The sequence below is a fragment of the Perognathus longimembris genome, chromosome 6, assembly GCF_023159225.1.
Source record: "Perognathus longimembris pacificus isolate PPM17 chromosome 6, ASM2315922v1, whole genome shotgun sequence".
Taxonomy (NCBI): Eukaryota; Metazoa; Chordata; class Mammalia; order Rodentia; family Heteromyidae; genus Perognathus; species Perognathus longimembris.
The window spans coordinates 21068112-21093606 of NC_063166.1; the positions used below are offsets into that span (position 1 = coordinate 21068112).

The window sequence follows — 25495 nt, forward strand, 5'->3', positions numbered from 1 at the left end:
ACCTCAGCTACAAATGCTTTTGACTTCTTCCTCCCTTTTCCTGTCTGAAACACAAAGATGCCACTAGGGATAGAAAACCATCTTACATCCAAGGACACATCCTAAGAACATTGGCTAGAGTACTAGAATGAATATAGGCTTCTGAAGACCTCTAAATTGTGACCTTTCCATCTGCTTAAGCTCTCTGTAGTTCTATACTAGATTTGATGCAACCCAAAGGAGAGAGACAAGAGGTAGAAGGAGATATCCACAGAATGAATAACAGGGAAGTCAAAGAAGTGGGAATTAAATAGCAAAGTGAAATGATCTAGAAATGAGGCAGTGGATGTGTGTATCTGAGGGACAAACCATTTTGAAAATAATGATACTCTTTTGTCTCCCTCTTAGTTTCTTATTTGTTAGTTCCATGACTCTCTTTTTTGCAGTTTTCTTGAATATGATTACCTTTCATTCTCATTGTTCTAAAAATTCTGGGCTATGCTATTTATTTTAAATGTATATGCAAATGACAATCATCTAAACAAGAGAAACTACTGTTTATCTAGCATGTTCCTAGCACAAGTTATTTTCTGTAACCTGAAGGCCAAGCATGGTGGCTTGTATATGTAATCGCAGCCTCTTAGGAGGTAGGAATTCAGAGAATAAAGGTCAAGAGGCCAGCCTGGCCTAAACAGTTAACAAGATCTCTATCTCAACAAATAAGCTGGACTTGTCGGTATGTGTCTGTATTTCCAGCTACACATGAAAGTTAAGTAGAAGAATCACAGACTGAAACTGACTCTGAGCAAAAAGCATGAAACCATATTTTTTTCAAAGCAAAAAGTGTTTGGATGTGGCTCAAGTAGTAATGTTACCTAGCAAGCAAACACTGAGTTCAAACCCCAGTGCCACTAACTAGTACTATTTACTGGTTCACTTTCTTGTTAAAGGCTGGTGGATGGCAATGGAGAAATAATGAATGAGACTGCTTTTCACCTCTGTTGTGTGGATATGGTGCTGGGAATTGAACCTAGGTCCTCAACAGTGGTAGGCAACCACCGTACCGCTGATCCATTCCCCACATTGAAGAACTTTGGTTTTTACTAAGTTTATGTTTAATATATAAGGACACAAAAATGTGCATATAAATAGCATACCATGTGATTATACCTCCATATCCACATACACTGTATATGTATACACTCAGGTTAAACATTTCTCTCTCAGAGACTTTATGGAAAACCATTCACAACTTTTTCTTCTGGTAGTTCACAATCACTTTTTATAGTCAATACACTGTGCTACAGCACAGTAGTATTCTATTCCAACTTAACCATTGATCAGTCTTTCCCAGCCCTCCTTACATCCTCTGATAACTATCATTCTACTCTGAATTTGTCAGAGAGTAATCTGAAATATTCTACATATGATTGAGAACATGTGGTACTTGTCTTTTGGGGCATGGATTATTTCACTTCAAGAAGTGATTAGCAGTACCATCCATGTAGTCACAAACGTCAGGAATTCTTTTGTTATGGTTGTATAGTCTGTCATTATAACACATACTGTGCTTTCTGTATCTATTCATCAGCTGATGAGCATTTAGTTCATGTGGCAATAGACTAGAAAGAACAGATGTGTCTCTTGATATATGGATTTCATTTCCTATGGACATATCCCCAATAGCAGGATGCTAGATCATAAGGCAGTTCTACTTTTAGATTGTTAAGAAAACCCCACACTAATTTCCATAATGGCTGTGCCAAATTATATTCCCACCAACATGTGTGCTGGGATTTGTTTTTCTCTATATTCTAGCAAGAGGATCATGTAATTGTTTCAGTTATTTTTTTTTCTTTTTGTGACAGCCCTGGAGCTTGAACTCAGGGCCCTAGAGCTGTCCCTGAGTTTATTTTGCTCAAGGCTAGCATTCAACCACTTGAGCCACAGCTCCACACTTCTGGCCTGTGTTTAGTAGTTTATTGGAAGTAAGAGCCTCATAAACTTTCATGCCTGGGCTGGCTTTGAATGGGGATCCTTAGATCTCAGCCTCCTGAATAGTTAGGAGTACTGGCATGAGCCACTAGCAAGTGGCTTCTTTCAGTTTTTAGTAAGAGATAGTCGTAGCTAGTGCTGGTAGACATGCCTGTAATCCTAGTAACTCAGGAGACTGAAATTGGAGGATCGTGGTTTAAAACCAGCTCAGGCAGAAAAGCCTGAAATGCCACTTCCAATTAATCATCAAAAATCTGGCTGGAGCCATGGCTCAAGTGGTAGAATGGCAGCAAGCAAGCTGAGCAAGTGTAAAGCAAGTACAAGGAGTAGAGCCAGTCTTACTAGTGAGGTGATATCTTGTGATTTTGCTTTGATTTGCATTTAGATGATCATTGATCTTGAGGGGTTTTGGGGACAGTCTTGTTATATAGCCCAGGCTGGCCTTAGACTCACAATTATCTTGTTAATCATGTGATTTGTGATTTCTGTGGTTGAGGTTTTTGAGTTTCTTTTATATCCTGGGTATTTATCCTGTTTAGTTTATGGTTTGTCAATATTTTCTCCCATTCTGTCTTTCAATCTGATGATTCTTTTTATTCCTAGGAAGTAGCATTTTTTAGTTTTATAAAATCTATTCTTCTATTTTTGCTCTTGTTTCCTGCTTTTCAGAGATGTTGTCTGAAACATCCTTGCTGATTCCATTTCTACCTAGGATTTTTCCCTTTTGTTTTCTTCTAGCAGTCTCCTCGCTTCAGACATTATCTTTAAGTCTAATCTATTCCCAGTTGGTTTTTGTAACTAAAGAGAGGTAGGGGGTCTAATTTCACTTCACAATTTAACATGTTGATTTATATACATGAGACCATAGTCTCATCCTACTTGAACATGGTGAGTAATATTAATGCATTGTTGAATTCAATTCAGTAGTATTTTGTTGAGAATTTTTTTTGGCACAATTGGGATTTGAACTCAGGACCTCATGCTTGCTAGGCAGATGCCCTACCACTTTGCCATGTCCTAGCCCTTTTCTCTTTAGTTATTGTTCATGTGGGGGTCTTGATGGTTGTTCAGTTCAGCCTGGATCTCATTTCTGCTATTTAGGCTTTCTGTAGTTGGTATGACAGACACATGTCAGCACATCATTATTTTGTCTGGCATGACCTTGAACTACAATTCTGCCAATCTCTATCTCCCAGGTAGCTGAGCTTATAGGTTTGAGCCACTGTGCCCAACTCCTTGTGGAAGGAATTTTGTATTTATGTTCATTGACAAATACAAGCCTAGTCATGTTCCAGGCTTGTGCCTTTAACCCTAACTGCTTTGGAGGCTGAGATATGAAGGTCATGATCACACCCAGCCTAGACAGGCAATACAGTGAGATTCTTATCACCAATAAACCACCTGAAAGCTGGAAGTTGAGGTGTGGCTCAAGTGCTAGATCATCAGCCTTGAATGAAAAAGCTTAGCAGCAGCACCAATGCTCTGAGTTTAAGCCTCTGTATGATTTTTGTTGTTGTTGTTGTATTTCTATCTTGTTTTGGCATCATAGAATGTTCTGGCCTCATAGAATGTTCCTTCGGTTTTTTTTTTTTAATAATGTAAGAATTGGTATTAGATTCAGCAGAAAACTCATCCCTAGCTTTTCTTTGATCTGAGATTTCTTACTGATTCAGTCTCATTACTTGTTATTGATATGCTATTGATTTCTTCAGATTTTTTTCTTGGCCAGATATGTGCCTAAGATGCTGCCGCATGTAGGTTGTCAGATTTGTTGGTGTGTAATTGTTTATACTATTCCCTAATGATCTTTGCTTTTCTGCAGTATCACTTGCAATATTTCCATTTCCTTTTCATTTTATTTAAGTGTTCTCTTTTTCTTAGACTGGGCCAAGGGTTTGGCAGTTTTGTTTATGTCTTTGAAGAGCAAGCTGATTTCTTTGATCTTTTATATTTTTTTCAGTCTCTGTTTCAGCCTGATATTTATTACTTCTTTTCCTCTACTAGGTTGGGGTTTGGTTTGTTCTTACATTTCTAGTTCCTTGTGATAGACCCAAAGGTTGTTTATTTCAGATCTTTCTTCTTTTACTTGATATAGGTATTAACTGTTGCAAACTTTCCAATTAGAACTACTTTTGCTGTATTCCTTAGTGTTTAGTATATTGTATTCATTTTCATTTGTCTCAAGGAAAATAATAAATTAATTTCCTTTATTTATTTCTTGACCTATTGGTTGTTCAAGACTAAGTTGCTTAACATTTATGTATTTGTACAGTATCCAAAGTTTTCCTTGTTTTTCTTTAACTTCTAGTCTTTACTGAAAGAGATCTTTGATATAATTTCAGTTTATTATATTTGTTAGGACTTGTTTTGTGGCCTATCATGTGATCTGTCTTGTAGAATGTTCTGTGTGCTAATGAAAAGCTTGTGTGTTCAGCAGCTGTTGGGTAAGGTGTTCTGTGTATGTCTATTATTAGGTCCATTTTGTCTAGGGAACAGTTTAACACTACTGTTGTTGGATCTTTCTGGATCTTTCCATTGCTGAAAATGGGGCACAAAAGTCTCCAGCCATTACTGTAGTGGAGTCTCTATATGTATATCCCTTGAGGACTATTAATATTTTCTTGACATAGGTGTTCCTGCATTCAGCACATGGTGTTTAGCACTGTTACTCTTGCTGACTTGCCCCCTGCACCGCCCCAGTAGTATTCAATGCTCCCCTTTTTCTGTTTTCACTGTTTTTTATTTAAAATCTTTCTTATGAATTATGCATCAGTGCTTCTGCTCTCTTCAGGTTTGCATTTGCATGGGATATCTTATTCCAGCACTTCAAGGGCAGTCTCTGCAGGTGAAGTGAGCTGCTTAGAAGCAACATATGTTTTGGTCTTATAGTGTGTGTGTGTGTGTGTGTTGTTTTGTTATGTCTTTCAATTGGAGAGTTTAATACATTGACATTTAAGGTAATTTGGTGATAAGCAAACTCCTTTTTGTAGCCTCTTTGTAACTTGTTCTTTAGTTCGTTGTAGTTTCTTTTCCATTTTCCCCTCTGTCTTTTATATTCTTCTCGGTAGCTAAGTGATTTACTTTAGTAGTCTGTTCTGATTCTTTGCTTATTGTTTTTGGTTTGTTTATTACAGATTTTTGCTTTATGATTACCAAGAGGCTTACACAAAAACATCTTTTGATTTTTACAAGCTGTTTTGAAATTGCATAATGTGACCATAAAAATAAGGGGAAAAAACACAACCCACCCCCCACAGAGAACATATACTAATTTTAAAAAAAGCCCTAAACTCATTCCACTTCTCCCACATCTTGAACTTTTGATGACCCTTTACATATTTCTACATTGCCTGTCTTTTATCATATTAATATAATCATTGTTTTCTAAGTGTTTTGCTTCTTAGTCTTCATACTACTGTGAGTTGTATACCATGCGAGCAGTGTCAGAGCATCCTGAATTCATTGGCACAGCTACTCACATGAGTAAGTTTTACATCTCTGATGTTGTCTTCTTACTCATTAGTAGCTCTTTCTTCCAGTTTGAAGAACTCCCTGTAGCATTTCTCGCATTCTTTCAACTTCTGTTTGAGTGGGATTATCTTTATTGATATAGGATAGCTTTGTTGGATACAATATACTTCACTGGCAATTTTTTTCTCCCATAAGTACTATTCTCTACTTGTCTATAAGGGTTCTTCTGAGAAGTTAGCTACCAGGAGAACTAGGATACCCTTATAGTCTTTTTCTTTTCTCTTGCTGCCTTGAGAATTTTCTGTTTATCTCTTAACTCTGAGAGTACTGTTATAATATGTCTTGGAGTAGATCTAGTTGAGTTCAACCGTTGATATTCCCATGCCTAAGTATTTGCATCCTTCTCTAGGTTTAGGAATTTTTCTGTTATGATCTTTTCAAATACCCTACTGGTATTCTCAAATTCCTCTTGAGTGTCAATATCATGAATATTTGACTCTTTAATGCTGTCCTAATATAACTGTAGGCTTTCTTCATTCTTCTTCATTCTTTGTTCTTTGGCCTCCTTGTGTATGTTCTAAGAGCCTATCTTCAGGCTCACTAATTCTCTCTTCTGTTGGATCTATTCCATTATTGAAGTCTGTTCATATTCTTTGGCTCAAGGATTTTCATTTTATTTTTCTTTGAATGTTGCTTTTAGCTCTGTATAAAATTTCTATTACAGTACTGAAGCTTTTCTTTGTGATTTCTTAAAGTCACAAGTTTTCTTGAAACAGCTATTGAAAATTCTCTATTCAAGAGTTCACTCATACCAGTTACTCTTGGCTCGTTTCTGGGCACTTATGTTGGCCATTGGGCATGTTCATGATTTCTTGAAAGCTCTTGATGTGTGGTAGGTATTTAAACAATGAAAGATTGGTTATTTCAGTCTTCATGGACTTGTTTGTGCCTGTCTTCTCAATGTAGGCTGCTTATTTTCCTCAGGTTCCATAGTCAAACCTCTATTATTTCTGCAAGAACAGGTATGCCATGGGTCTTGTTGTGTTGTTACTATTTAATCACTAGAGAGTGATCAAAGCCCAATTATACCAGATCTGTAGTTGATATGGTGGGCAGCATGAACTAGTTGAATATTTAAGAACAATCTGCACCCCAAAGCCTGTCCCTGAGACTGGCGTAAGCGCAGACATCTTATCCAGTCACCAGCCTGTGGTCAGGCACTGTGGGATTCTGCCAGGTGCGGGGCAGAATTACACTGAAAGCACCAATTTCACAAAGTGATATTACATCCTGCACACATGCTCAACCCAAACCAGCACAGTACTAGGCTAGGATCAAGATCTTCACTGCTATGAGCTGTGTTAGGGCTGAAGTGAACTTGTAGGCCATGATTACTAAAACCTTCCTCAGGTGATGCCAGCCTGAATAAAGTCTGATGAACTGGGCTGCATATTTCTACCTGACACTGGGTTGTTTGAGAGGTTCTGCATGCAGACACTCTTCTGGGCGTGGGGGTCATTAGAGTCTTCCCATAGGTCTTTCCTGGTACTGAATTCTAAGGTAAAGTCCTGAGTTTACAATCCTGTTCCATTCCCAGTGAATGGAGCCCTACCCCATGCTGTGCTGCCAAAGCCTGGAGAGTGTTGATGAAGGCCATCCCCTGGTTACCAAGGCTGCTGCTAAGCTAGGTCATGTATGATTTCCATAGTTTCCATAGCTGAGCTAGGTCATGTATGATTTCCATAGCTTTGGGAACCTAGACCATCTCAGCACAGTGCCAACACTCATGCAACAGCTAGTGGTGGTACAGGTCAAAACACAAGTCCTTTCCACAAGGGTGAAGTGCTCTGTCTGTTGCCAGGGTGGGTTATGAGGCTTCATCTGGGGTACTGGCTCTAGGGAGGCTGTGTTGCCTAAAATAGAGGAATGAGAGGTAGTAGAGAAGCTCCTTCTTTACAAAGACCAGTTATCACTGGGTCATACCTGAGCCTCCCAGCCACAGGATCTGAGCATGCTTTAGCAGGAGACTCACATAGCAGGTGTGCACCAGGCCCACTCTAAGGCTGGCAAAATTCAAATCTGTCCCAGAAGAGACAGCTCTCCATCCGACCATGCGACGCTAGAGGCTTTATCTGTGAGCTCTGGCCAGGTTAAGAAACTTTTCATTTCTGCCTGGTTCTACAACTCTCCATAGTAGGTCTGGATTTAACAGGTCTGAGGCAAAGCCTAATGCTAATTTTCATACCCTGTTTTCACCAAGAGGAATCTTGGTCTCTGAACTGCTGTGTGAGGATGATGGGGAAGTGGTAGTAACAGGCAGCTGCCTGGCTAAATGCAGGAGCTTTTTATTTATTTATTTTTTAATGTTTTCTGTGAATGGTTGAAAATGTCACAAGAAAATGAAAAGTCAAGTGAGCTCATGACAAGTCATTCCTTTATGCCTCAAAACCTGGGCAGGGAGCTGTCATCGAACTATTCCCTTTATTGACATCTGGCACCACTGCCCTTATGGCCATCCAGCTGTCTTGGACACTTAACAGTCACTCAGAGGATACTCCACTAGCTGCAAAGAACCATAACAACCATAGCTGAAGACATGCTCCAGTCATGACCACTTCAGAGTAGTCTTTTCAAGGCCTACACCAGCCTTGGAAAGCAGCTCAAGCCTTGGTGAGTGCCATGTGACCCTGTTTACCTTCCAGGTATTCTAACTTCATGCCATAAGGGTTAACTTCCCCTGGCAGCCCAGCAGAAAGCTTGTCATTGGTGCAAACACAACCCTTCATTTGCATGAATGACAATGATACTTAGTGTATGGTCCTTCATTTGCATAAGAAACTGTGTCACAATTGGTGCAAACACATTTGCCAAAGCCCCTCCCTGCCTGCAAGTTATCCTAGAAATACTCTATTGTGTTTTCCCTTGGTGTTGCAATATTAGGCCCAATATAGGCTTCTCTTGAGTGTTTTACTGTTGTTAATTTGTGATCTTTATCATTGGTAGAAGTACCTAAGCTGGTAATAGGAAGAAATGGCAGAAGCAGAAACAGCAACAATGTGCAATAGTAGTCTGAAGAGTTTTAGAGAATAACTAATGGTGGGGAGCAGAAGTGGTAGAAACAATAGCAGGATGAGCCCCAATCACAGAGTTCCAGAAAGCTGCCTGGGCCAAGTGTCTGAACATCTTAGGACTGAGAAATTTAACATTAGCTACTGTCAATGTGCAAGGATTCCAACACCTTAAGCCCAAGAGTTATAACTCTAGATGCTGTCAAGGGCCTAGAGTTTCAACACCCTTGAGAGCTGTAACACCAGCTGCTAATGCTGATACTGGAATCCAAAGATAACAATTGCTGCCATGTACCTGGCCCATGTGGTCAAAGCTCAGAGCATTCAGCCTCTATCTGAGTTCCTATAGTCATAAGTTGCTAGCTTCTAAAGGCTTGCTCAATTGTCCACTAGTTCTCAGAGACTGCAGATATAGTCTTTAGATCTTCCAATTCTACCTCTAGATCATGACTGTCAATACTAGAACTTCTATTTGCCTACTCATGATTTCTAGCTAGGTAAAACAAGAGGGTCTCATAGGTCTGGCGTTACAGATGTGTGCCATCAGATCTGGGGAGCAATTTTGGTAATGCTAACAAAAGATTGTGTTCAATGAGAGAAATCTGGCAAAGTGCCTGGAAAAAATGAAAGAGCACATTTGAGTAAGAACATTCAAAGGGGAGAAACAATATTACATATCTTCTTTGAGAGATTTTTCTAAGTATTGATGCAGATAGTGGTAGGGATTTAGATTTATTGGAATATTCTTCAGATCCTTTTATGTGCTGTCCTAAATAAAAGTTTGCAAAATTATAAAAAGTAATTTGTTGAAATTAAATGGTAATTTGGAATGTTTTTCAGTCTTTCCTCCCTTCCTCTTTATTTCCAGTACTTTTTCTTATCTAATTTCGAATAATAAGTAGAGTGGCCAAAGTAAGTCACCATGTAGAATGACAGGAAATGGCTGACAGCTTTCATAAGTCTGCAAGAAAGGTAACAGTCCCGATCTCATTCTCCAGGTGCCACGCTCCTGTGAATGAGCAGTAAACTTCTGGTATCTGTTTTTCTTAATGTTTTGTGGCTCATTAGAAAATTGCTCTAGAGAAACACTGGAACATCTCAGGAGAAAATTAGTGATAAATAGAAAATGTAGAAATCATCATTCTGTAAATGGCAGTGTTGCTTTAAAAACTGGAAAGACATGAACACAAGAAATAACAGAGTCTCTTGAAAGTAAGAAGAAAAAAAGTAGTGGAGAAAGCTGTACATCGTAGTACATGCTTGTAATCCCAGCACTTGGTAGGATGAGGCAGGAGAATTGAGGCAAAATCCTGCTGAAGTATATCAGAAGACCCTCTCTAAAAAGGAAAAAAAGTAGTAGGTGGAAGAATTGGTCTTAACTTAATAAACTTAAGATCATTCTCTTCAGTTTGTTGCACAGTGATGACAAATGTTGATATCAGAATTGTTCTCTGATAACCTTAAGCCACAAATGTTGATGTTTAGAGAAACTTAAGAAATCTGGTTAACTTTTAAAAATTAAGTGTTCTGCTTAGAAAAGTGAATCGAAATTCAAAGCAAATTTCCATTGCTAATTTCAAAGTTATCCTCAAGGCTATTTTAAAGTACAAATATTCATTCACACTATAAGATTACTGTTTATGAAGTAAAATTATTTGAGCAATTCTGGATGGGGCAATGACTTTACAGATTAATAAAAGAATGGTTCGTGGCCAATAAACACTTTAGTTGTTAATGACAAATGTGATTTAGTTAAGAAACCCCAAACAATATCAACTACATATTACAATGTTAAAATTTCTACTATTGGGAAATACAGAGAAAAACATATCATTTATAATCATTGTTTATAAATACTCAGAAAACTTTGACCACATATCAATGTCCAGAATTAGGTATTCAATGTCCATATAACCTTTTATCCTCTGCCTTCATGTTTATTTAATATGGGATGAGAATAAATCTAGTTATTTTAGATATTGAATAAGCATCTTTTCCAGTACTTTCTGGCCTATTTTTGTATCAGTAGATGTGAAAATGTCCAAGACAGACAAAAATGACAGTATCCATCTAGCATCCAGGGATATGTAGAAGTCCTTCTTTATCTACCGCCTTCATTTTACTCAGCTTCAATCACACACTATCAACTATCATCCAAAAATATTAAATGGAAAATTCTAGAAATGATTCTTAAGTTTTAAATTGCACACTGTTCAGAGTAGCCCCGATAAGATCTCATACCATCCACTCGGTCCTGCCTGGGGCATTAATCACCCTTTTGTCTACCATAATGACCCTGTATACAATAGCCACCCACTAGTCACTATGGGTTATCAGATGGTCTGTCCAGGAGGCACCCTAGTACTTGTGTTCATGACCCTTATTTTATTTAACAATAGATCCAAAGTGCAAATACGGGGCAAAGGAGGCACTCAGGCATAAAACCTGGAAGAGAGATTAACTCTCATGCTATGTGGCAAATCTGCCAGGTGTAACTCTGCAGGGGGTATAGGAAAACCATGGTACATAGAGAGTTTGATACAGTTTGGGGTATCAGGCATTCACTGGAGGTCTTGCAATGCAATTCCTACAGATAATGGGGAGGGGACCACACTGTGATAAGAATCTAGGTAAACCATCTCAGGTCTCCAAGGCTAAATATATTAGTATGTTGGCAAGCTTGGGTAGGAACCTGAGTTTCATCATTTTATAAAATAATGAAGTTGGCTGTGGTTAAATTAGAGCAGAGAAGGGTGGGTGATTATTTCTAGATTATCTAGGGAAGCTTAATAGCAATATTGTTTCCAATACTTGGTCATGTTGGCTGACTAATTAAAATACGGGGTCAAAGGTGAGGAATAAAAAATGACTATAACACATGGAAATGCCCATTCATTTCATAATCTCTTTCAATTAGTCTAATCATATCCACAGCAACTTTAGTGTTCAATTACTGTTTTTCTGAAGAGGAACAAGAATTTGATCACTTGTTAAAAAGTGGGTACAAATTCCTCTACCCTCGCATAGCTTATTCCTTTCAACCCTTTTTTTTCTTTTTACAATATAAAGTTGAGGTGCTTTCAACTTCATCTTGACTGAAATCATGACCACAAAACTTTCTTTTCAAGTTCACATTTCCCTCTGCAATGCAATTTAAATAACTTGCCTAGCTATAAGACTTATATAGATCATGCAATCCATAATCAGTATAGATTGGCATTTTGAGGAATGAATAACTGGGCCTGCTACTAGGAGCAGAAGGCTAGGCACGTCTAGATCAGCTCCCAGACTACTTCCAGAGCTTTGGTCAGTGAATGGTTTATCAGGAAGGATGACCATCCACGGAGACAATTAAGGGATGGTTTACTCCAAAACTGTATCTACCTCCTTGCTTGGACATGTGGATTTTGACAGATGGAGTTTATTATTTATGGGACTTTTCATTCTGTGAACTTCCTTCTTTGTTGCGCACATACACTGGGGAAGACTGGGGGGGGGGGGTTAGGGGGGAATGAGAGAACCCCAGCTGCCTACAGAGTAGTTCTGTGCTTTCCATTATCTATCTTTGTGATTTGTTGTCACAGTTGTCACTTTGGATGGAAATTTCCATCTAGATGGGTTGACGGGACCACTGGGGGGTCCTTTGTTAGACTGGTGTGGTCTGTGAAACAAAACCATGTTCTACTGTGGGTTACTCTGATTTTTGCTAATAATATATCTTCAGACATTTTTATATTAAATGTGTGTCATCTTTCGGACCCTGTCAATGGTAAGTGTTCCTTAGCAATAGGAATGGTTTATTATGTGTTTAGGAGTGTGAGCCGGGGGGCGGGGGGGGAGTATGGGGGGAATGACTACTTTCTAGACCTCGTGGGTCTGTGTGCGCTGTATTACACATCTGTGTTGTTTAAAAGAAAATGTCATAAATGCACAGTGAGGTGGCACCAACAACCATTAGAATGGCAAAAGTTAAAATAAACCAATAATAATAACTGCTGGTGAGGAGGTGGCATCCCAGAAACTTCCACAGCTGACGAGAATGTGTCGGGAATGCGGTCTCAGAAGACAGCTTGCTAATTTCTTGCACAACTGAGCATGTGTTTAACAATGACCCAGCAACCTTGCTGTAACTACATCATATGACTCCACTTATATGAGGTGTCTAGAGTGGGGAAATTCTTAGGGTCAGAAATTTGAATAGAAGTTGCCAAAAATTGGAAGACAGAAAGGAGGTGAAGGGGATAATTAGTTACTGCTTGATGGGTACAGAATTGTCTTGGATTGGAAAGAAAACATCATATTTGTGCAGTCTTGGGGATTTATTAAATGCCACCAGACTGTTTACTCTAAAATTGTTTAGGTGATGACAATTTCACCCTAATTATTAGGAAGAAGGACCTGGGTGGGAAGAAGCTCTGGGCCACACTCCATGCCTTGCAGACACGGTGAACAGGAAGTCTGCCCTTAGGTCTATCTTTCTGACAAGTGGAAATGGTGCCTGAGTACGCTATATGAAACAAGTGACTTCTCACATTATAGAATCCTAAATTTTATAAGCGTACACATTTTATCTACGCTTGCTTTTATTGATTCCTTGCGGGAAAGGAGTGTGTGTGTGTGTGTGTGTGTGTGTGTGTGTGTGTGTGTTTAAATAATGTGATTATATTAAGGCAGAGCTAGAATCCTTACTCAGGAAAAACTCATATTGAGGTTCAATTAACTCTGCAAAATCAGGCTGAATTTTAATACATGATAGATTATTATTGGCACCATGATTCCACTTAACAATTAAATCTGTCAGATGCTGGAGAGGGGCAGCAAAAACTGTCAGCACAATGCCTTCCCCATTACAAACAAGCCCTCAAAGCCAGATGTGCAGAATGACAAAATCAGCCAGGAAAAAAAAAGACTTGTAAAATACAAGGCAGCTCTCTCCTCTACCTACCCAAACCATTGGCTGTAACACATTGCCTCAGATATAAGCAATACTTCTACATAAAAGATGAATCTAAGGTCTACTTTCCACTTAATACCTAATTTCAGTAACTTTCTGGTCTTAAGCAGGCTTTTTCGGTACTGGGATTTGAACTCACGGATTTGAGCTTTCTAGGCTGGCCCAATACCATTGAGCCATGCCTCTAGCCTGTTTTTTTACTAGCTATTTTTTAGCATAGGCTCTCACTTCCTGCTCAATGTACATACAACCTGAGCCACAATCTACTACTTTTACACTTCCCATCTTTGTTGAGATGGCAGGCAGGTGCCTTCACTTCCATTTCATGGACTTTTCTGCCTGGGGTGTGTTTGGCACTATGATCCTCTCAATCTCAGCCTCCTGTGTAGTTTGGGATGACAGGCGTGCACCAGTGAGCCTGGCTATGGGTTGAGAAGGCTCTTCTTTATCCAGGCTGACCTCAAACTTTGATCCTTTTATTCCCATACTCACAAGTAGTTAAGATTACAGGCACGGGCCACCAGCACCCAACTTGTATTCCTTCTGACAATTTTAGTATCTCTTTTTTCCCCCTCCTACCAGTAGTTTTTATCCAGTCTCAAAAATGCTTCCTTCCTTTTGCATAATTAAGCTCCCTGGATTCGCTTTGGAGTGAGTGACAGACACCCTGATTGAGAATGCATGGACTTGCTCCGACATGGGTTTAGTTGGAAGATTTAGAAAAACTCTGAGAAAGCAAATCAAATTGAAAGAAATTATTCCATCGCTGTACAGCAAAAGACCCGCGTCTTAATTTCCCTCTGATTAAACTAGTCAGAGCAAAGAGAACCCAGGTCAGATGTGATGACAAGAGTGGAGGAGAGGCCCTGCAGGTCTTGCGCTTGCTCAGAAGGAGGAACTGAGTCACACCTGGCTTGCTATCTACCAGCTGTGCTCCATGAGAACCCCTGATCATCATGAAACTTGGGAGTGACCTACTGTGGCGAGATTCCTAGCGAATCTCATTTATAGCTTCTGCATTTCCTTTATGATGAGTAAAGGGTGCTGTTTGTATGATTTCTCTTCTGAGCTCAAATGGAGCTGGGGAGGCATGTGAGAAGAAAACCTGGCACGTTTGACTCACTTCTGTGCTAGACACGATTTTCCACATTTTCCAGTGTAGGAAGATGCAATACTGTAGGAAAAGGAACCATCAAGGGAACAGAAACTGACCAGGCCTGGGAAATGCACAGCAGAGGCATTTCTGCTCTGTTGGCAGCCAGTGGCTCTTAAGACAAAAGCCTTTTTCAAGCAATGCTGTGTAAGTACATATTATATTAGTGAAAATATTAGTGAGTATATTCGTGAAAACTTCATATTTTCTTGTTTTTGATGTTAATCTGTACAACGCAAATGCTATAGGTTTTTTTTTCACATTCAGGATGTTTATTTCATTTTCTAGCAGACAACATACATACTTCCTCCCCATTCCTTTAAGTTAGTGTGACATTTCCATAATAATCTAAAAGCTTTGGTCAAGAATGGGATGAAATAGCAAACACAAAACAAGATGAAAAACCCACTGCTGCCTTTAAAACCACCACATCCACCACTGCTGTGCTCGCACATGCACACGCACACACAGACACACACACACACACACAGAACACGCAGCCTTGTCAGTGTTCCGGGCGGCCGTCCTCACCCTCATGCGCATGGCGGGCGGCGTGCCAGGTCCACGAGCGGGTCCTCACGCAGGCTGGCGGAGGCCCCCTCACTTCACATTATCCGGAGGTCCTGGATGGAAGCTTCCAAGGTCTTGAAATCCCAAATGGTCATGGCTCCATCGATGCCAGTAGTGCAGAATTTGCGACAGTCTTGCTTGTCGACCTCATATAGACACTTGGGTGATGCTGTTCTGGTGCAGCGTCTCCAGGGTTGCGTGGTGGTCCTCGGTGGTGGCCCTCTTGTCCATGTTGCGGAAGCGCTCCTTGGCTAACATGTTGCGCTGGATGCTCTGTTTGGGGATGTCCAGCTTGGAGACAAAAATCAGGCAGCCACGGTCATCATAGTTAAACAGCATGGGGCAGCAGTCGTGGCCGGCAGCTCCGACACTGTTCTCGGAGACGAAGGACACGCTGAGGAGTGGCAGGAACTCAGTCTTCAGAGTGGAAACCTGCACACTCTTGGAGGCATCAGCCACAGATACGGTGCCGTCGTGGCTGACCCAGGCAAGACGGTTTCCACTGGCGGAGAAGCTGACCCCGTGGACCCAGCCACCAGTACCACTGCCACCAAACTCTGACATCAGCTGACCAAAAGGCATCTTGCTGCCCCAGGGTGTACTAGCCTGCTTCTCATCCACTTCTTTAATATAGACAGAAAATACTCTGCATTTGAAGTCACATGACCCTGCAGCCAGCAAGACGTTGTTGGGATGCCAGTCCAGGCTAAGGACGGTAGAGCGGATCGGCTTCTTGATGTGCTTGCTCACCCACCAGTCATTTTCAGACTCAAAGTAACAAACGGAAATGAGTCGTGCACCACTGCCCACAGCAAATTTGTTCTCCAGGGGTGACCACTTCACAAATGTGGCTGCACGATTAATCCTCAGGATCACCAGCGTGGGCTTCCACATGCCGTCTTTCTGACTCCAGACATAGGCATTTCGGTCTGCCCCGCAAGTGACTATGCGGTCGCTCTTCGGAGCCCAGTCAATGCCTGTGATGTGTCCATTGTGCTCCTTTAGCTCCTGAGCCTTCACCCACTGGCTCCCATTCTTCTTGTAGATGTGTACCTCGTGATTATTGGGGCTAAGGGCTATCTGAGTTCCGTCCCTATTCCAAGCATGACAGGTGATGGGCTCTAGTAAGAACTGGTGCAGTGACATGATTCTCACTGTTTTCTAAGAACAGAAAGCTGGGGTCGGGGCGATTCCGGGGCTCGGGCCGGAGGATTCGCGGACTCTGGTCAGTCCACACGAACCATGCTATAGGTTTTTCATTCAGGAAAAAATGTTTCTTCAAAACAATTTTTTTTAAGTCTCAAAAAATAATTGAGTGAGCCAGTCACTGCAGCTCATGCCTGTAATCCTAGCTACTTGAGAGGCTAAGATCTGAGGATCACAATGCAAAGCCAGCCTAGGCAAGAAAGCCCATGAAACGCACTTCTGATTAAACACACACACACACACACACACACACACACACACACACACACACACACACACACAGTGGAGCTGTGGTTCAAGTGGTAGGATACTAGCCATGAGCTCAGGAACAGTGCCCAGGCCCTAATTTCAAGCCATGGGACTGGCACCAAAAAAAGGAAGAAAGACAGAAAGACAGAAAGACAGAAAGACAGAAAGAAAGAAAGAAAGAAAGAAAGAAAGAAAGAAAGAAAGAAAGAAAGAAAGAAAGAAAGAAAGAAAGAAAGAAGGAAGGAAGGAAGGAAGGAAGGAAGGAAGGAAGGAAGGAAGAAAGAAAGAAAGAAGGGAGGGAGGGAGGGAAGGGGGGAAGGAAGGAGGGAGGGAGGGAGGAAGGGAAAAGAACAGTTGTTGAGAGGAAACAAGTAAATAATTTTGGGGAATCCCATGATTGAGAAAAAATCTTTTCTATGTGTTAATAATAGCTCCTATTTAATTGGACTTTATTGAGTATGCATCACTGAAGAAACCTTTCCCTGGCCCCCACATTCTTTTCTAGGCACTATGGACCAAATAGTCTAAATCCCCAACAGCGAGAGCACTTTACCTATCTGATCCAACACAAGTGTGCAAGCTAGGCTATATGAATCCATTTGAGGAAGAAGTTGAGTCTCTAGGAGCCTAGATTTCATGAAAGGGAATTCCACAATGAGTGATGAGAAGCTGGATCTGAACTCAGGCCTTGTGCTCAAAGCTCTGAGCTTTGCATTAGCACATACCACTTTGGGGGACTCCCTGCAGAGTAGAGGCTGGACATGCTTTGTGAGCACAGAGTCCCCAGGAGGAACCATTGGGAAACCTTCAATAAAGAGCATCATGCTGGGCTGGGAATATGGCCTAGTGGTAAAGTGCTCACTTAGTATACATGAAGCCCTGGGTTCGATTCCTCAGCACCATATATATAGAAAAAGCCAGAAGTGGCACTGTGGCTCAAGTGGTAGAGTGCTAGGTTTGAGCAAAAAGAAGCCAGGGACAGTGCTCAGGCCATGAGTTCAAGCCCCAGGACTGGCAAAGAAAAAAGAGCATCATGCTGTGTCCTTCCCAGATGAGAACTCAGACGCTGTTCCCTGTTTCTTCCCTTCCTTCTCCATCTTCATTCCTAAGCAGCCAGAGTCCAGTGCTGTTATTTTTACTCTCAGTCTGAACACTTCTTCCCACAGCCTTCCTTGAGATCCATCATTATGAAAACACCTTCATCTTCCCTAAGTAGTGGTCTAGCAAGTTTTGTTGGGAGAAGTAATACAGGCTGACCTTGGTGCGAATTAAAACACATCAAGGATTCTGAGTTTTGAAGTTGTCAGACCTGGGTTTCCATGAAGAGGAACTCTATTTTCACTCCTATCCCAGCAAGAGATTAGCAGCTTGAAATCACTTTGACAGTGTCAGTTGCTCTATTGCATACCACAGGGAATTTTAATTCCAGCCTGTGAAATTGTAATTGCTTCTCAAGGAGAAGTGAGGAATTCTGGGTAGCGGCCACAGCCGAGCTCTGTGTCAGAGTTGTCCGTTGCTGCCACATCAGATATTGCTTGCTGTTATTCAAACATCACTCCAGCTTTCCATCTGGGAAGTTGAACTGGGGAGTGAAGCTAAATTAACAGAAACTGTCAGCTGCTCCCAACAGCAGAGATGTGTGACAGAGGTGGGTGCTTGCCCATCAAGAAAGGTAGCTTTTTCCCTTTCTTTGGTTTAAGATAAAGAGTTTCACAAATGAATTTCATTGCTTGAGGTATGCAGTTAAATGATGTCATTATTAAGCAAAAAAAAAAAAATCCATGCTATGACATGATAAAAGTAGGGCTGCCAATCCCTAGTTGATGCTTCTGGGAAAGAAAAAAAAACATGGCTCAAAAAAGTAATTAAAATAATGAAGATAACAAATCCATATCAAGTGGATGTTTGCAGTGGAATAAAATGATGGTGCTCTCAAAAGTTAAACTGCCTGAGAAATGACTTCCTGGCTGTGGTTGGGATAAAGAGAATCGGAAGTCACCACATCTGACTACAAACCATGAGAAACCTGGGAAATGACCTGCAGCTAGAGGGATCCTGTCACCTGTCATCTGATGACGGAAAGTCCTAAGTAGTTCTGAAATTATGATTTTTCTTTCCCCTACAGGTCAAAAAGGAAACAGACCAGACTAAATATAAGTTCTTAGAAAATATCCAGTCTGTAGCTGGGCACAGTGGTTCCCAGCTGTAATCCTAGCTTGTCAGGAGGCTGAGATCAGGAGGATTGTGATTTGAGGCCAGCTCAGGTTAAAAAAAAAAGTTCTCAAGACATCATGTCAACCAGTGGCAGGCAGGATATAGGGCATGTGGGCTGCTGAGATCGGAAGGATCATGGTTCTGGGACAGCTTGAGCAAAAAGTCCATGAGATTCCATGGAAACAGAAAAGGCTAAGTGTGATGGTGTATGCCTGTCATCCCAAATTGGGGTAGGAAAAATAGAGGACTGCAGCCCAGGTTAGCCTGGGGGGAGTCAGGGAGAATCTTGAAAATAGAGTCTGGGAACCTCTGAAATCCTAGCTACCCTCAGTTGGATTCCCCAGCACCACAAATATAGAAAACGGCCAGAAGTGGCGCTGTGGCTCAAGTGGCACAGTGCTAGCCTTGAGCAAAAAAGAAGCCAGGGACAGTGCTCAGGCCCTGAGTCCAAGGCCCAGGACTGGCAAAAGAAAAAAAAAAAAAAAAAAAAAGAAGAAGAAGAAGAAGAAGTTGAGACCCAGAGGATCGCAATCCAAAGCCAGTCCAGGCAGAAAAAAATCTGTGAAACTCCAACTCTAACCAGCCCAAAGCTGGAGCTCCAAACACGAGTGAGCAAGCCAAGCAAGTCAGAGGACCTGCTTTTAAGCCACAAGATTGGCAAAAATAAAAATACCAAAAGGGGCTGGAGACGTGGTTCAAGTGGTAGCTGATTCGTGCCTGCCTACTAAACATGAAACCCTTTCAAATGCTAGTATCACCCACCTTGAATCCAAACAAACCCTAAAATAAAAGTAAAATATCAACTTTGTGACATTGCGTTTTTGTTTTAGAATCATAGGAAATTCAGATGTTGGCTTTACTTTTCCTCATTTGATGAATTGGAGGGGAAACTCATGTGTTGGATGGGGCTTTTTTTTTTTAATAGGAAACATTACCTTAAAAGGAATTAGTGTCCATTCTCTGATTTTTTTCAGCAAAAGAAGGTGGCAAGGGCTTGAGTTTATTTTTATTGTTATAGTGCTATTTGTGGTCATTAATTACTGTAAACAAATTGAGCTTTTTTTTTTTAACTGAGACAGTCATACATTTTAATGAGGTGTACCATGATAATTCAGCACCTGGTGTGGTGGTACACACCTATAATACCAGCATTCAGGAGTGCTGAGATAGTTAGGCAGATCCTGCACTAGGGGGCAAAATATCCCAAGCCAGACACAATGGTTCATGCCTGTTAATCTCTGTTACTTGATTGGTGGAGATCAGGAGGATCATGGTTGGAAGTCAGTTTGGGGAAAAAATTAGTGAGATCCTATTTCATCCAACACCCTGGATGCAGTTCTGCTCTTATTCTAATTCTAGTTTGATTTTATTCCTGCTTTTTAAACTTTAAAATATATTTACATACATACATGTATATACACATATACAAACATATATTCACATTAAATACAATTATCCAAATAATGTACCACTAAAGACAAATAGGGAACTAATAAGCAGATTTTACAGGACTAGTTCCCCCATGGAAAAATCTCTCTTATATCTAATCTAAGCCATAGGATCAAATATTAGGTGTGACGATAGCTCAATAGCCATGTACATATGAACACATAAGATGATGCTAAGTGAAACAAACCCCAAGTTATGGAAATAAGTGGTAATCATTGTTGTTAGGCTTAATGTACCATGTGAAATTATGCCATTTTCTTTTGCCTTTCTTCCCCATGGTTTTACTCCAATGTCACTATAACTGACTTTGGTACCCTGGGTATTGTATATATGTTTATTGGAACTAGGGAAGGGAAGGGGAACATCAAAATGGAGAGGCAAAGGGTGAAAGGTGAACCAATGCAACAGTAATACTTACAAAACAATATGCTGTAAACCAACTGTACAACTGGGCAGGGAGGGAAATGGGGAGGGGGGGAAGTGGGAAAAAAATAAGGGAGGAGGTAACAAGTTTGATAAGAAATGTACTCACTGCCTTATATATGAAACTGTAACCCCATTGTACATCATTTTGACAATAAATACATTAATTTAAAAAATTAGGTGTGAGTTGCTCAGCCAACCAATAAACACACACTTAGTGGGATTGCTGTCGTAAGCCCTTTACCATAGTCTTCCTAGAAAAGCAGATAGGCTAAGGATTCCATTTATTCTTTTCAAGTAGTCGTTAAAGAGGGTGTCAGACTGACATGTCAACATGTCAATTTGTATAGACAATGCATTTTGATCAGAGTTACTCCTTCCATCATGCTATCTTTCCAACCTCAGTCTTCTGCTCAAGTTTGCTAGTCCCTCTTGACACATGTCCACTGAGTATTGTGACTGTATTGTATTCTTACTTGTCTTACTCTTTGAGATATATTGTTGAGTCATTTATATGAACCTTTTCTAGTTTTTTATGTATTGTTTTTATTGCTGTGAATTTCCTTGTCGATACTGCCATTGCTCTTTCCCACAAGTTTGATTGGGGGATTGTGTCATTGTTCTTTTGTTTTGTTGTTTTATTTTGGAGATGAAGTCTTTCTAGGTAACCCTGGCTACCCTCAAAGTGGCAATCTTCCTACCTCAGCCTCTCAAGTGCTGGGATTAAAGGTGTGTATTACTATGCCCAGTCCTCACACCATTTCAAAAGATTTCATTTTTATTGGTATTCAATCCAAGATTTTTTTCAAATTTCTTCTATTACTCCATAGTCATTTAACAGCATATTATCCAGTTTCCATGTGTTTGAATAATTGCATTTTTGAATATTTGTAATTTTTACTTTGATTTATACTCTATTCTAGAATAAAGAATGCTCATCTAACAATGAAAAGGACATGTATTCTGCAGCTCTTGGATGAAGTGTTCTGTAAATGTTGGATAGGCCCATTTGTTCATCACAGATGTTTCTTTGTTGATTTTTCTGTCTGGATGATCATCCCATTGAGCAAAAATGTGTTGAAATCCTCAATTATTATTGTATTCGACTCTATATAACCACTAAGATATAGTAATTTGCTTTACACATTTGGGTGGCTTTTTATTAATTTATTTATTGTCAAAGTGATGTACAGAGGGCTTACAGTTTCATAAATAAGGCAGTGAGTACATTTCTTACCAAACCTCTTACCTCCTCCCTCATTTTTCTCCCTCATTCCTCCCTCCTCATTTCCTCTCACTCCCAATGAGATGTACAGTTGGATTACGGCATATAGTTTTGTAAGTATTGCATTGGTTCACCTTTTATTGGGTGGTCTTATAGTGTCTCTTTCTGTGAATATGTGTGTGTGTGTGTGTGTGTGTGTGTGTATTTTACAATTCCTATATCTTGTTGAATTGATCCTTTTATAATGAATTTTTTGAAGATTCTAAGGCATGTTTTACATGCAAGTATAGATGTTCTTGTTTGCTTTTAAAAAGCAATATAGTATTTATGTATTATATCTTTTTCCAACTTTCAAACTATATGTAGCTTCATGGGTCGAGTGAGTGGTTTTTTTTTTGTAGCCAATATACAGTTAGGTCTTGTGCTTCCCCCCCACCCCTTGGTACATTATAATCATCATAATTTGGTAGTTTTTAGTTATGCTGGTTGACTCTCTCTTTTGCATATCTCTTCTTCAAATGAGTTTTGTACAACTATGTGGTTGCTGTCTTGTTTTTGTTTTAGGGGAGGTTGTTTTCATTTCCTTGTTTTCCTTGCTTTAGGATTCGCTTAAGCATTTCTTGTAAGGCTAGTCTGGTGAGTTCCCTTGATTTCTTTTCCCTGGGGAAGACTTTATTTCTATTTCATTTCTGGAGAATAGTTTTGCTAGGTATAGTATTCTGTGCTGGCAGATTTTTTCTCTCAGGAGAGAGGCTATTGGGGCTGATAATGATGGTAGAACCCTTCCTGAACATTCAAGGCCTTTGTAGAATTGTCTCCAGATAGGAAAGGACACACAAGGTGGTGCTGGGCTTTTGGCATACAATCCGTGGCACCAGGACATGAGTAGTAGAGACCTTTAGGAGATGAGTGGCTTGTAGAACTACAGTATATATTCCTGGCAATGTAAGATGAAGTGCAGCCATGTTCTTTAGGTGAGTGTAGATGTCCAGTGTGTGGCTCTGGTATATGTGGTCCTGAATCTGTAAGATAGAATTAGAACACCCCAATATTCTGCAAGGTGCTGGTACAGTGGGGTTTTGTAGTGTTAGTAGGGCTCTTCTTAGAACCAGTAGTTCCAAGCCTAAGGCCATAGACTAGGAAGAATAACTTCCCTAGTTCCTATGGAGCAAATATGGTGTGGTGGTATGGTTTGTAGCTCTGGCAATTGCCAACCTGAAGTTGTAGGATTGTTGAAGAGTCTGTGCTGAGAGATGCTCACGTGCCTAAGGCCTTTGGTGCTGTCAGGAGGCTTGCTTCTACCCCTAAGGCAGGATGGAATGTAGACATTTCTGGTGTCATATATTAGATTCTAGAGGGTGGAGGGGCTTGAAATGAGCTCCTTGTTTGGAAGAGAAAAATGCTCTGAATCCAGCCAGCTCCTCAGACTAGATTTGGAACCTGTGAGGATTGTGGAATTCTCCTGTGGTTAACAGGATGGACTGCAGCTATGATAGAGGTTGCTGATATTTTCTTGTGTGTCATTTCTTGCCAAATGACCTGCCTACCCCTGTCCTCTTACCACATACCAGGGTTGAAGTTGTAATATTCTTTTCTCTAGGTTGCCTTTCTAATTCTTCAGGTACATTAGGGCCCCTGCCACTTCCTTGTTGATTTCCAGAGTTCCCCTTCAATCACTGTCCTCTAAATGCAGCAGGTGCCTGTGTTGTCCTTGATGTCTCTGAGGCACCGTCCTGCTCAGGCCATTTTGGATCATCATCTGCTCATCCATTTTGGATCCTAAGTGGCAGAGACTGAACCTAGAGCATCATATGCCAAGCAAGTGTTCTGCCACTGAGCCTACTGACTGAATTCCTTGACAATGCAGTTTTAAAGCTGACTATTATCTTCCAGTGCTAAGTAAGGCCTTGCGTTCCTCCTAGCTTTTCTCACCACCAAGCTTTTCTCTCTCTCTCTCTCTCTCTCTCTCTCTCTCTCTCTGTGTGTGTTTTTCTCTTGTTCTACCACCAAATATAATCTCATAAAACTCCAGTTTGTTTCTGGCCATGTCACTGAGTCCATTTGAGGTCTCACAAGCTCATTACAATGAAATCTGGAGAACATAAAACTGATGATGTTTGAGAGTCGTCTGGGCTCTGCTGAGTTTGTTGCCTTTCACAGTAAAGAACCCAGTGATTCAGTTGTTAAATAATATGTTTGCAGATATTTTGTAGATATTTGAACCCCAAATCCTGGGGTTCAAAGGTGGATTTTGGGGGGCAGTACTCTGGTTTGAGGCCTCTTGCTATGTAGGCCCCTCTACCACTTGGGCGATGTCCTTAGCCCTTTTTCCCCTGGCTATGTTTGAAATAATTGCTCACTTTTTGTCTAGATGGGCCTGGGTCTATCCTGGCATGGTTAAATCATATTGACACCATGGTGAGTATACTAACACAATGGAACAGTTCTGTATATACTTTAGCTCCAAAACATCTCAAAAACAGAAGGAGGAACTGGAATCTTGTGTAGCAGTGTCCCAAACTAGCGGATTGGCCTTAGATTGGCCTTGGTTTGTCCTAATCTCAGACTCCATCTACAAAATAAAGTGGGCACCAACATGGACGCCAAGCTCCTGCTCTTCTATGCTGACCTCTATCTAGGGTTTGCCACTACACTTTTTCAAGGTGGACCAGGTTCCAGATGAAGCAGGTTATACACCGAAACAACCATCTCTCCCTCCCCTTCATCCCTTTTTACCTCCTTTCCCACTCCTCTCTCGCTCTCCCTCTCCCCCTCCTTTTTTCCTCCCTCCCTCTTCCCTCTTTTTCCCCTCCCCCTTCCCTCTCACTCTTTTTTCTCTCTTCCTTCCTTCCTCCTTCCTTCTTTATCTTTCTTTTCCTTTGTTTTCTTTTCTTTCATCTGAACTCAGAGCCTCACACTTGTTAGACAGGCAATTTGTTTTTACTTGTCTTTATGCTCCCAGTCTTTTTGCTTCAGTCTTTTGTTGTTGTTGTTTTTTTTTTTTTTTTAGTAGGGTCTCACATTTTTACCTAGGGCTAGCCTCAGCTTATGAGCCTCCCTATCTATACCTCTCAGGTAGCTGGGATTATATTTGTGAACCACCATGCCAAGATGGTTTCCTGAGAGGAGTGTCTCTCTTTTGCTCTGGCTGGCCCTGAACACAGTCCTCCCTTTTCTGCCTCCCACATAGCTGAGATTCTAATAGGTGTGACCCACATGGCACCTGGCCTCAATTTCAGAGGAGTCATTCTTAAGCTACTTAAATCACAACTCAAATTTCAAATGTTGTTATAAGAAAGTTCAAATTCCTTGACACATTAGAGAGAAGCAAATACTGTTTAGATTGATTATCAGAAGGTAGTCGGCAACTTTCTAGGCCTTTACATTTGTGATTTTCATGTTGAGTTGCTACAGGTTTTGCTTTTTATATTAATTGGAGTTACTGCAGTTCCTCAGCTGGAAAGCTTGACTTTGCCAATAGTCTGAGGGAAAGCTGGTGTTAAATTGCCTTTAAAAAAACACTTTTATATGACTAATAG

General features: G+C 40.6%; 1 protein-coding gene across 1 annotated transcript; it reads right to left on the reverse strand.

Annotated features, from left to right (window-relative positions):
- Positions 1–15205: 15205 nt before the first annotated feature.
- Positions 15206–16425, reverse strand: LOC125352250 (actin-related protein 2/3 complex subunit 1A-like). The gene is given in 2 exon segments (XM_048347370.1): positions 15206–15343; positions 15345–16425. Coding segments are annotated over 2 exon segments (1110 nt in total). The 5' UTR covers positions 16337–16425; the 3' UTR covers positions 15206–15225.
- Between the last annotated feature and the right edge of the window lie 9070 nt (positions 16426–25495).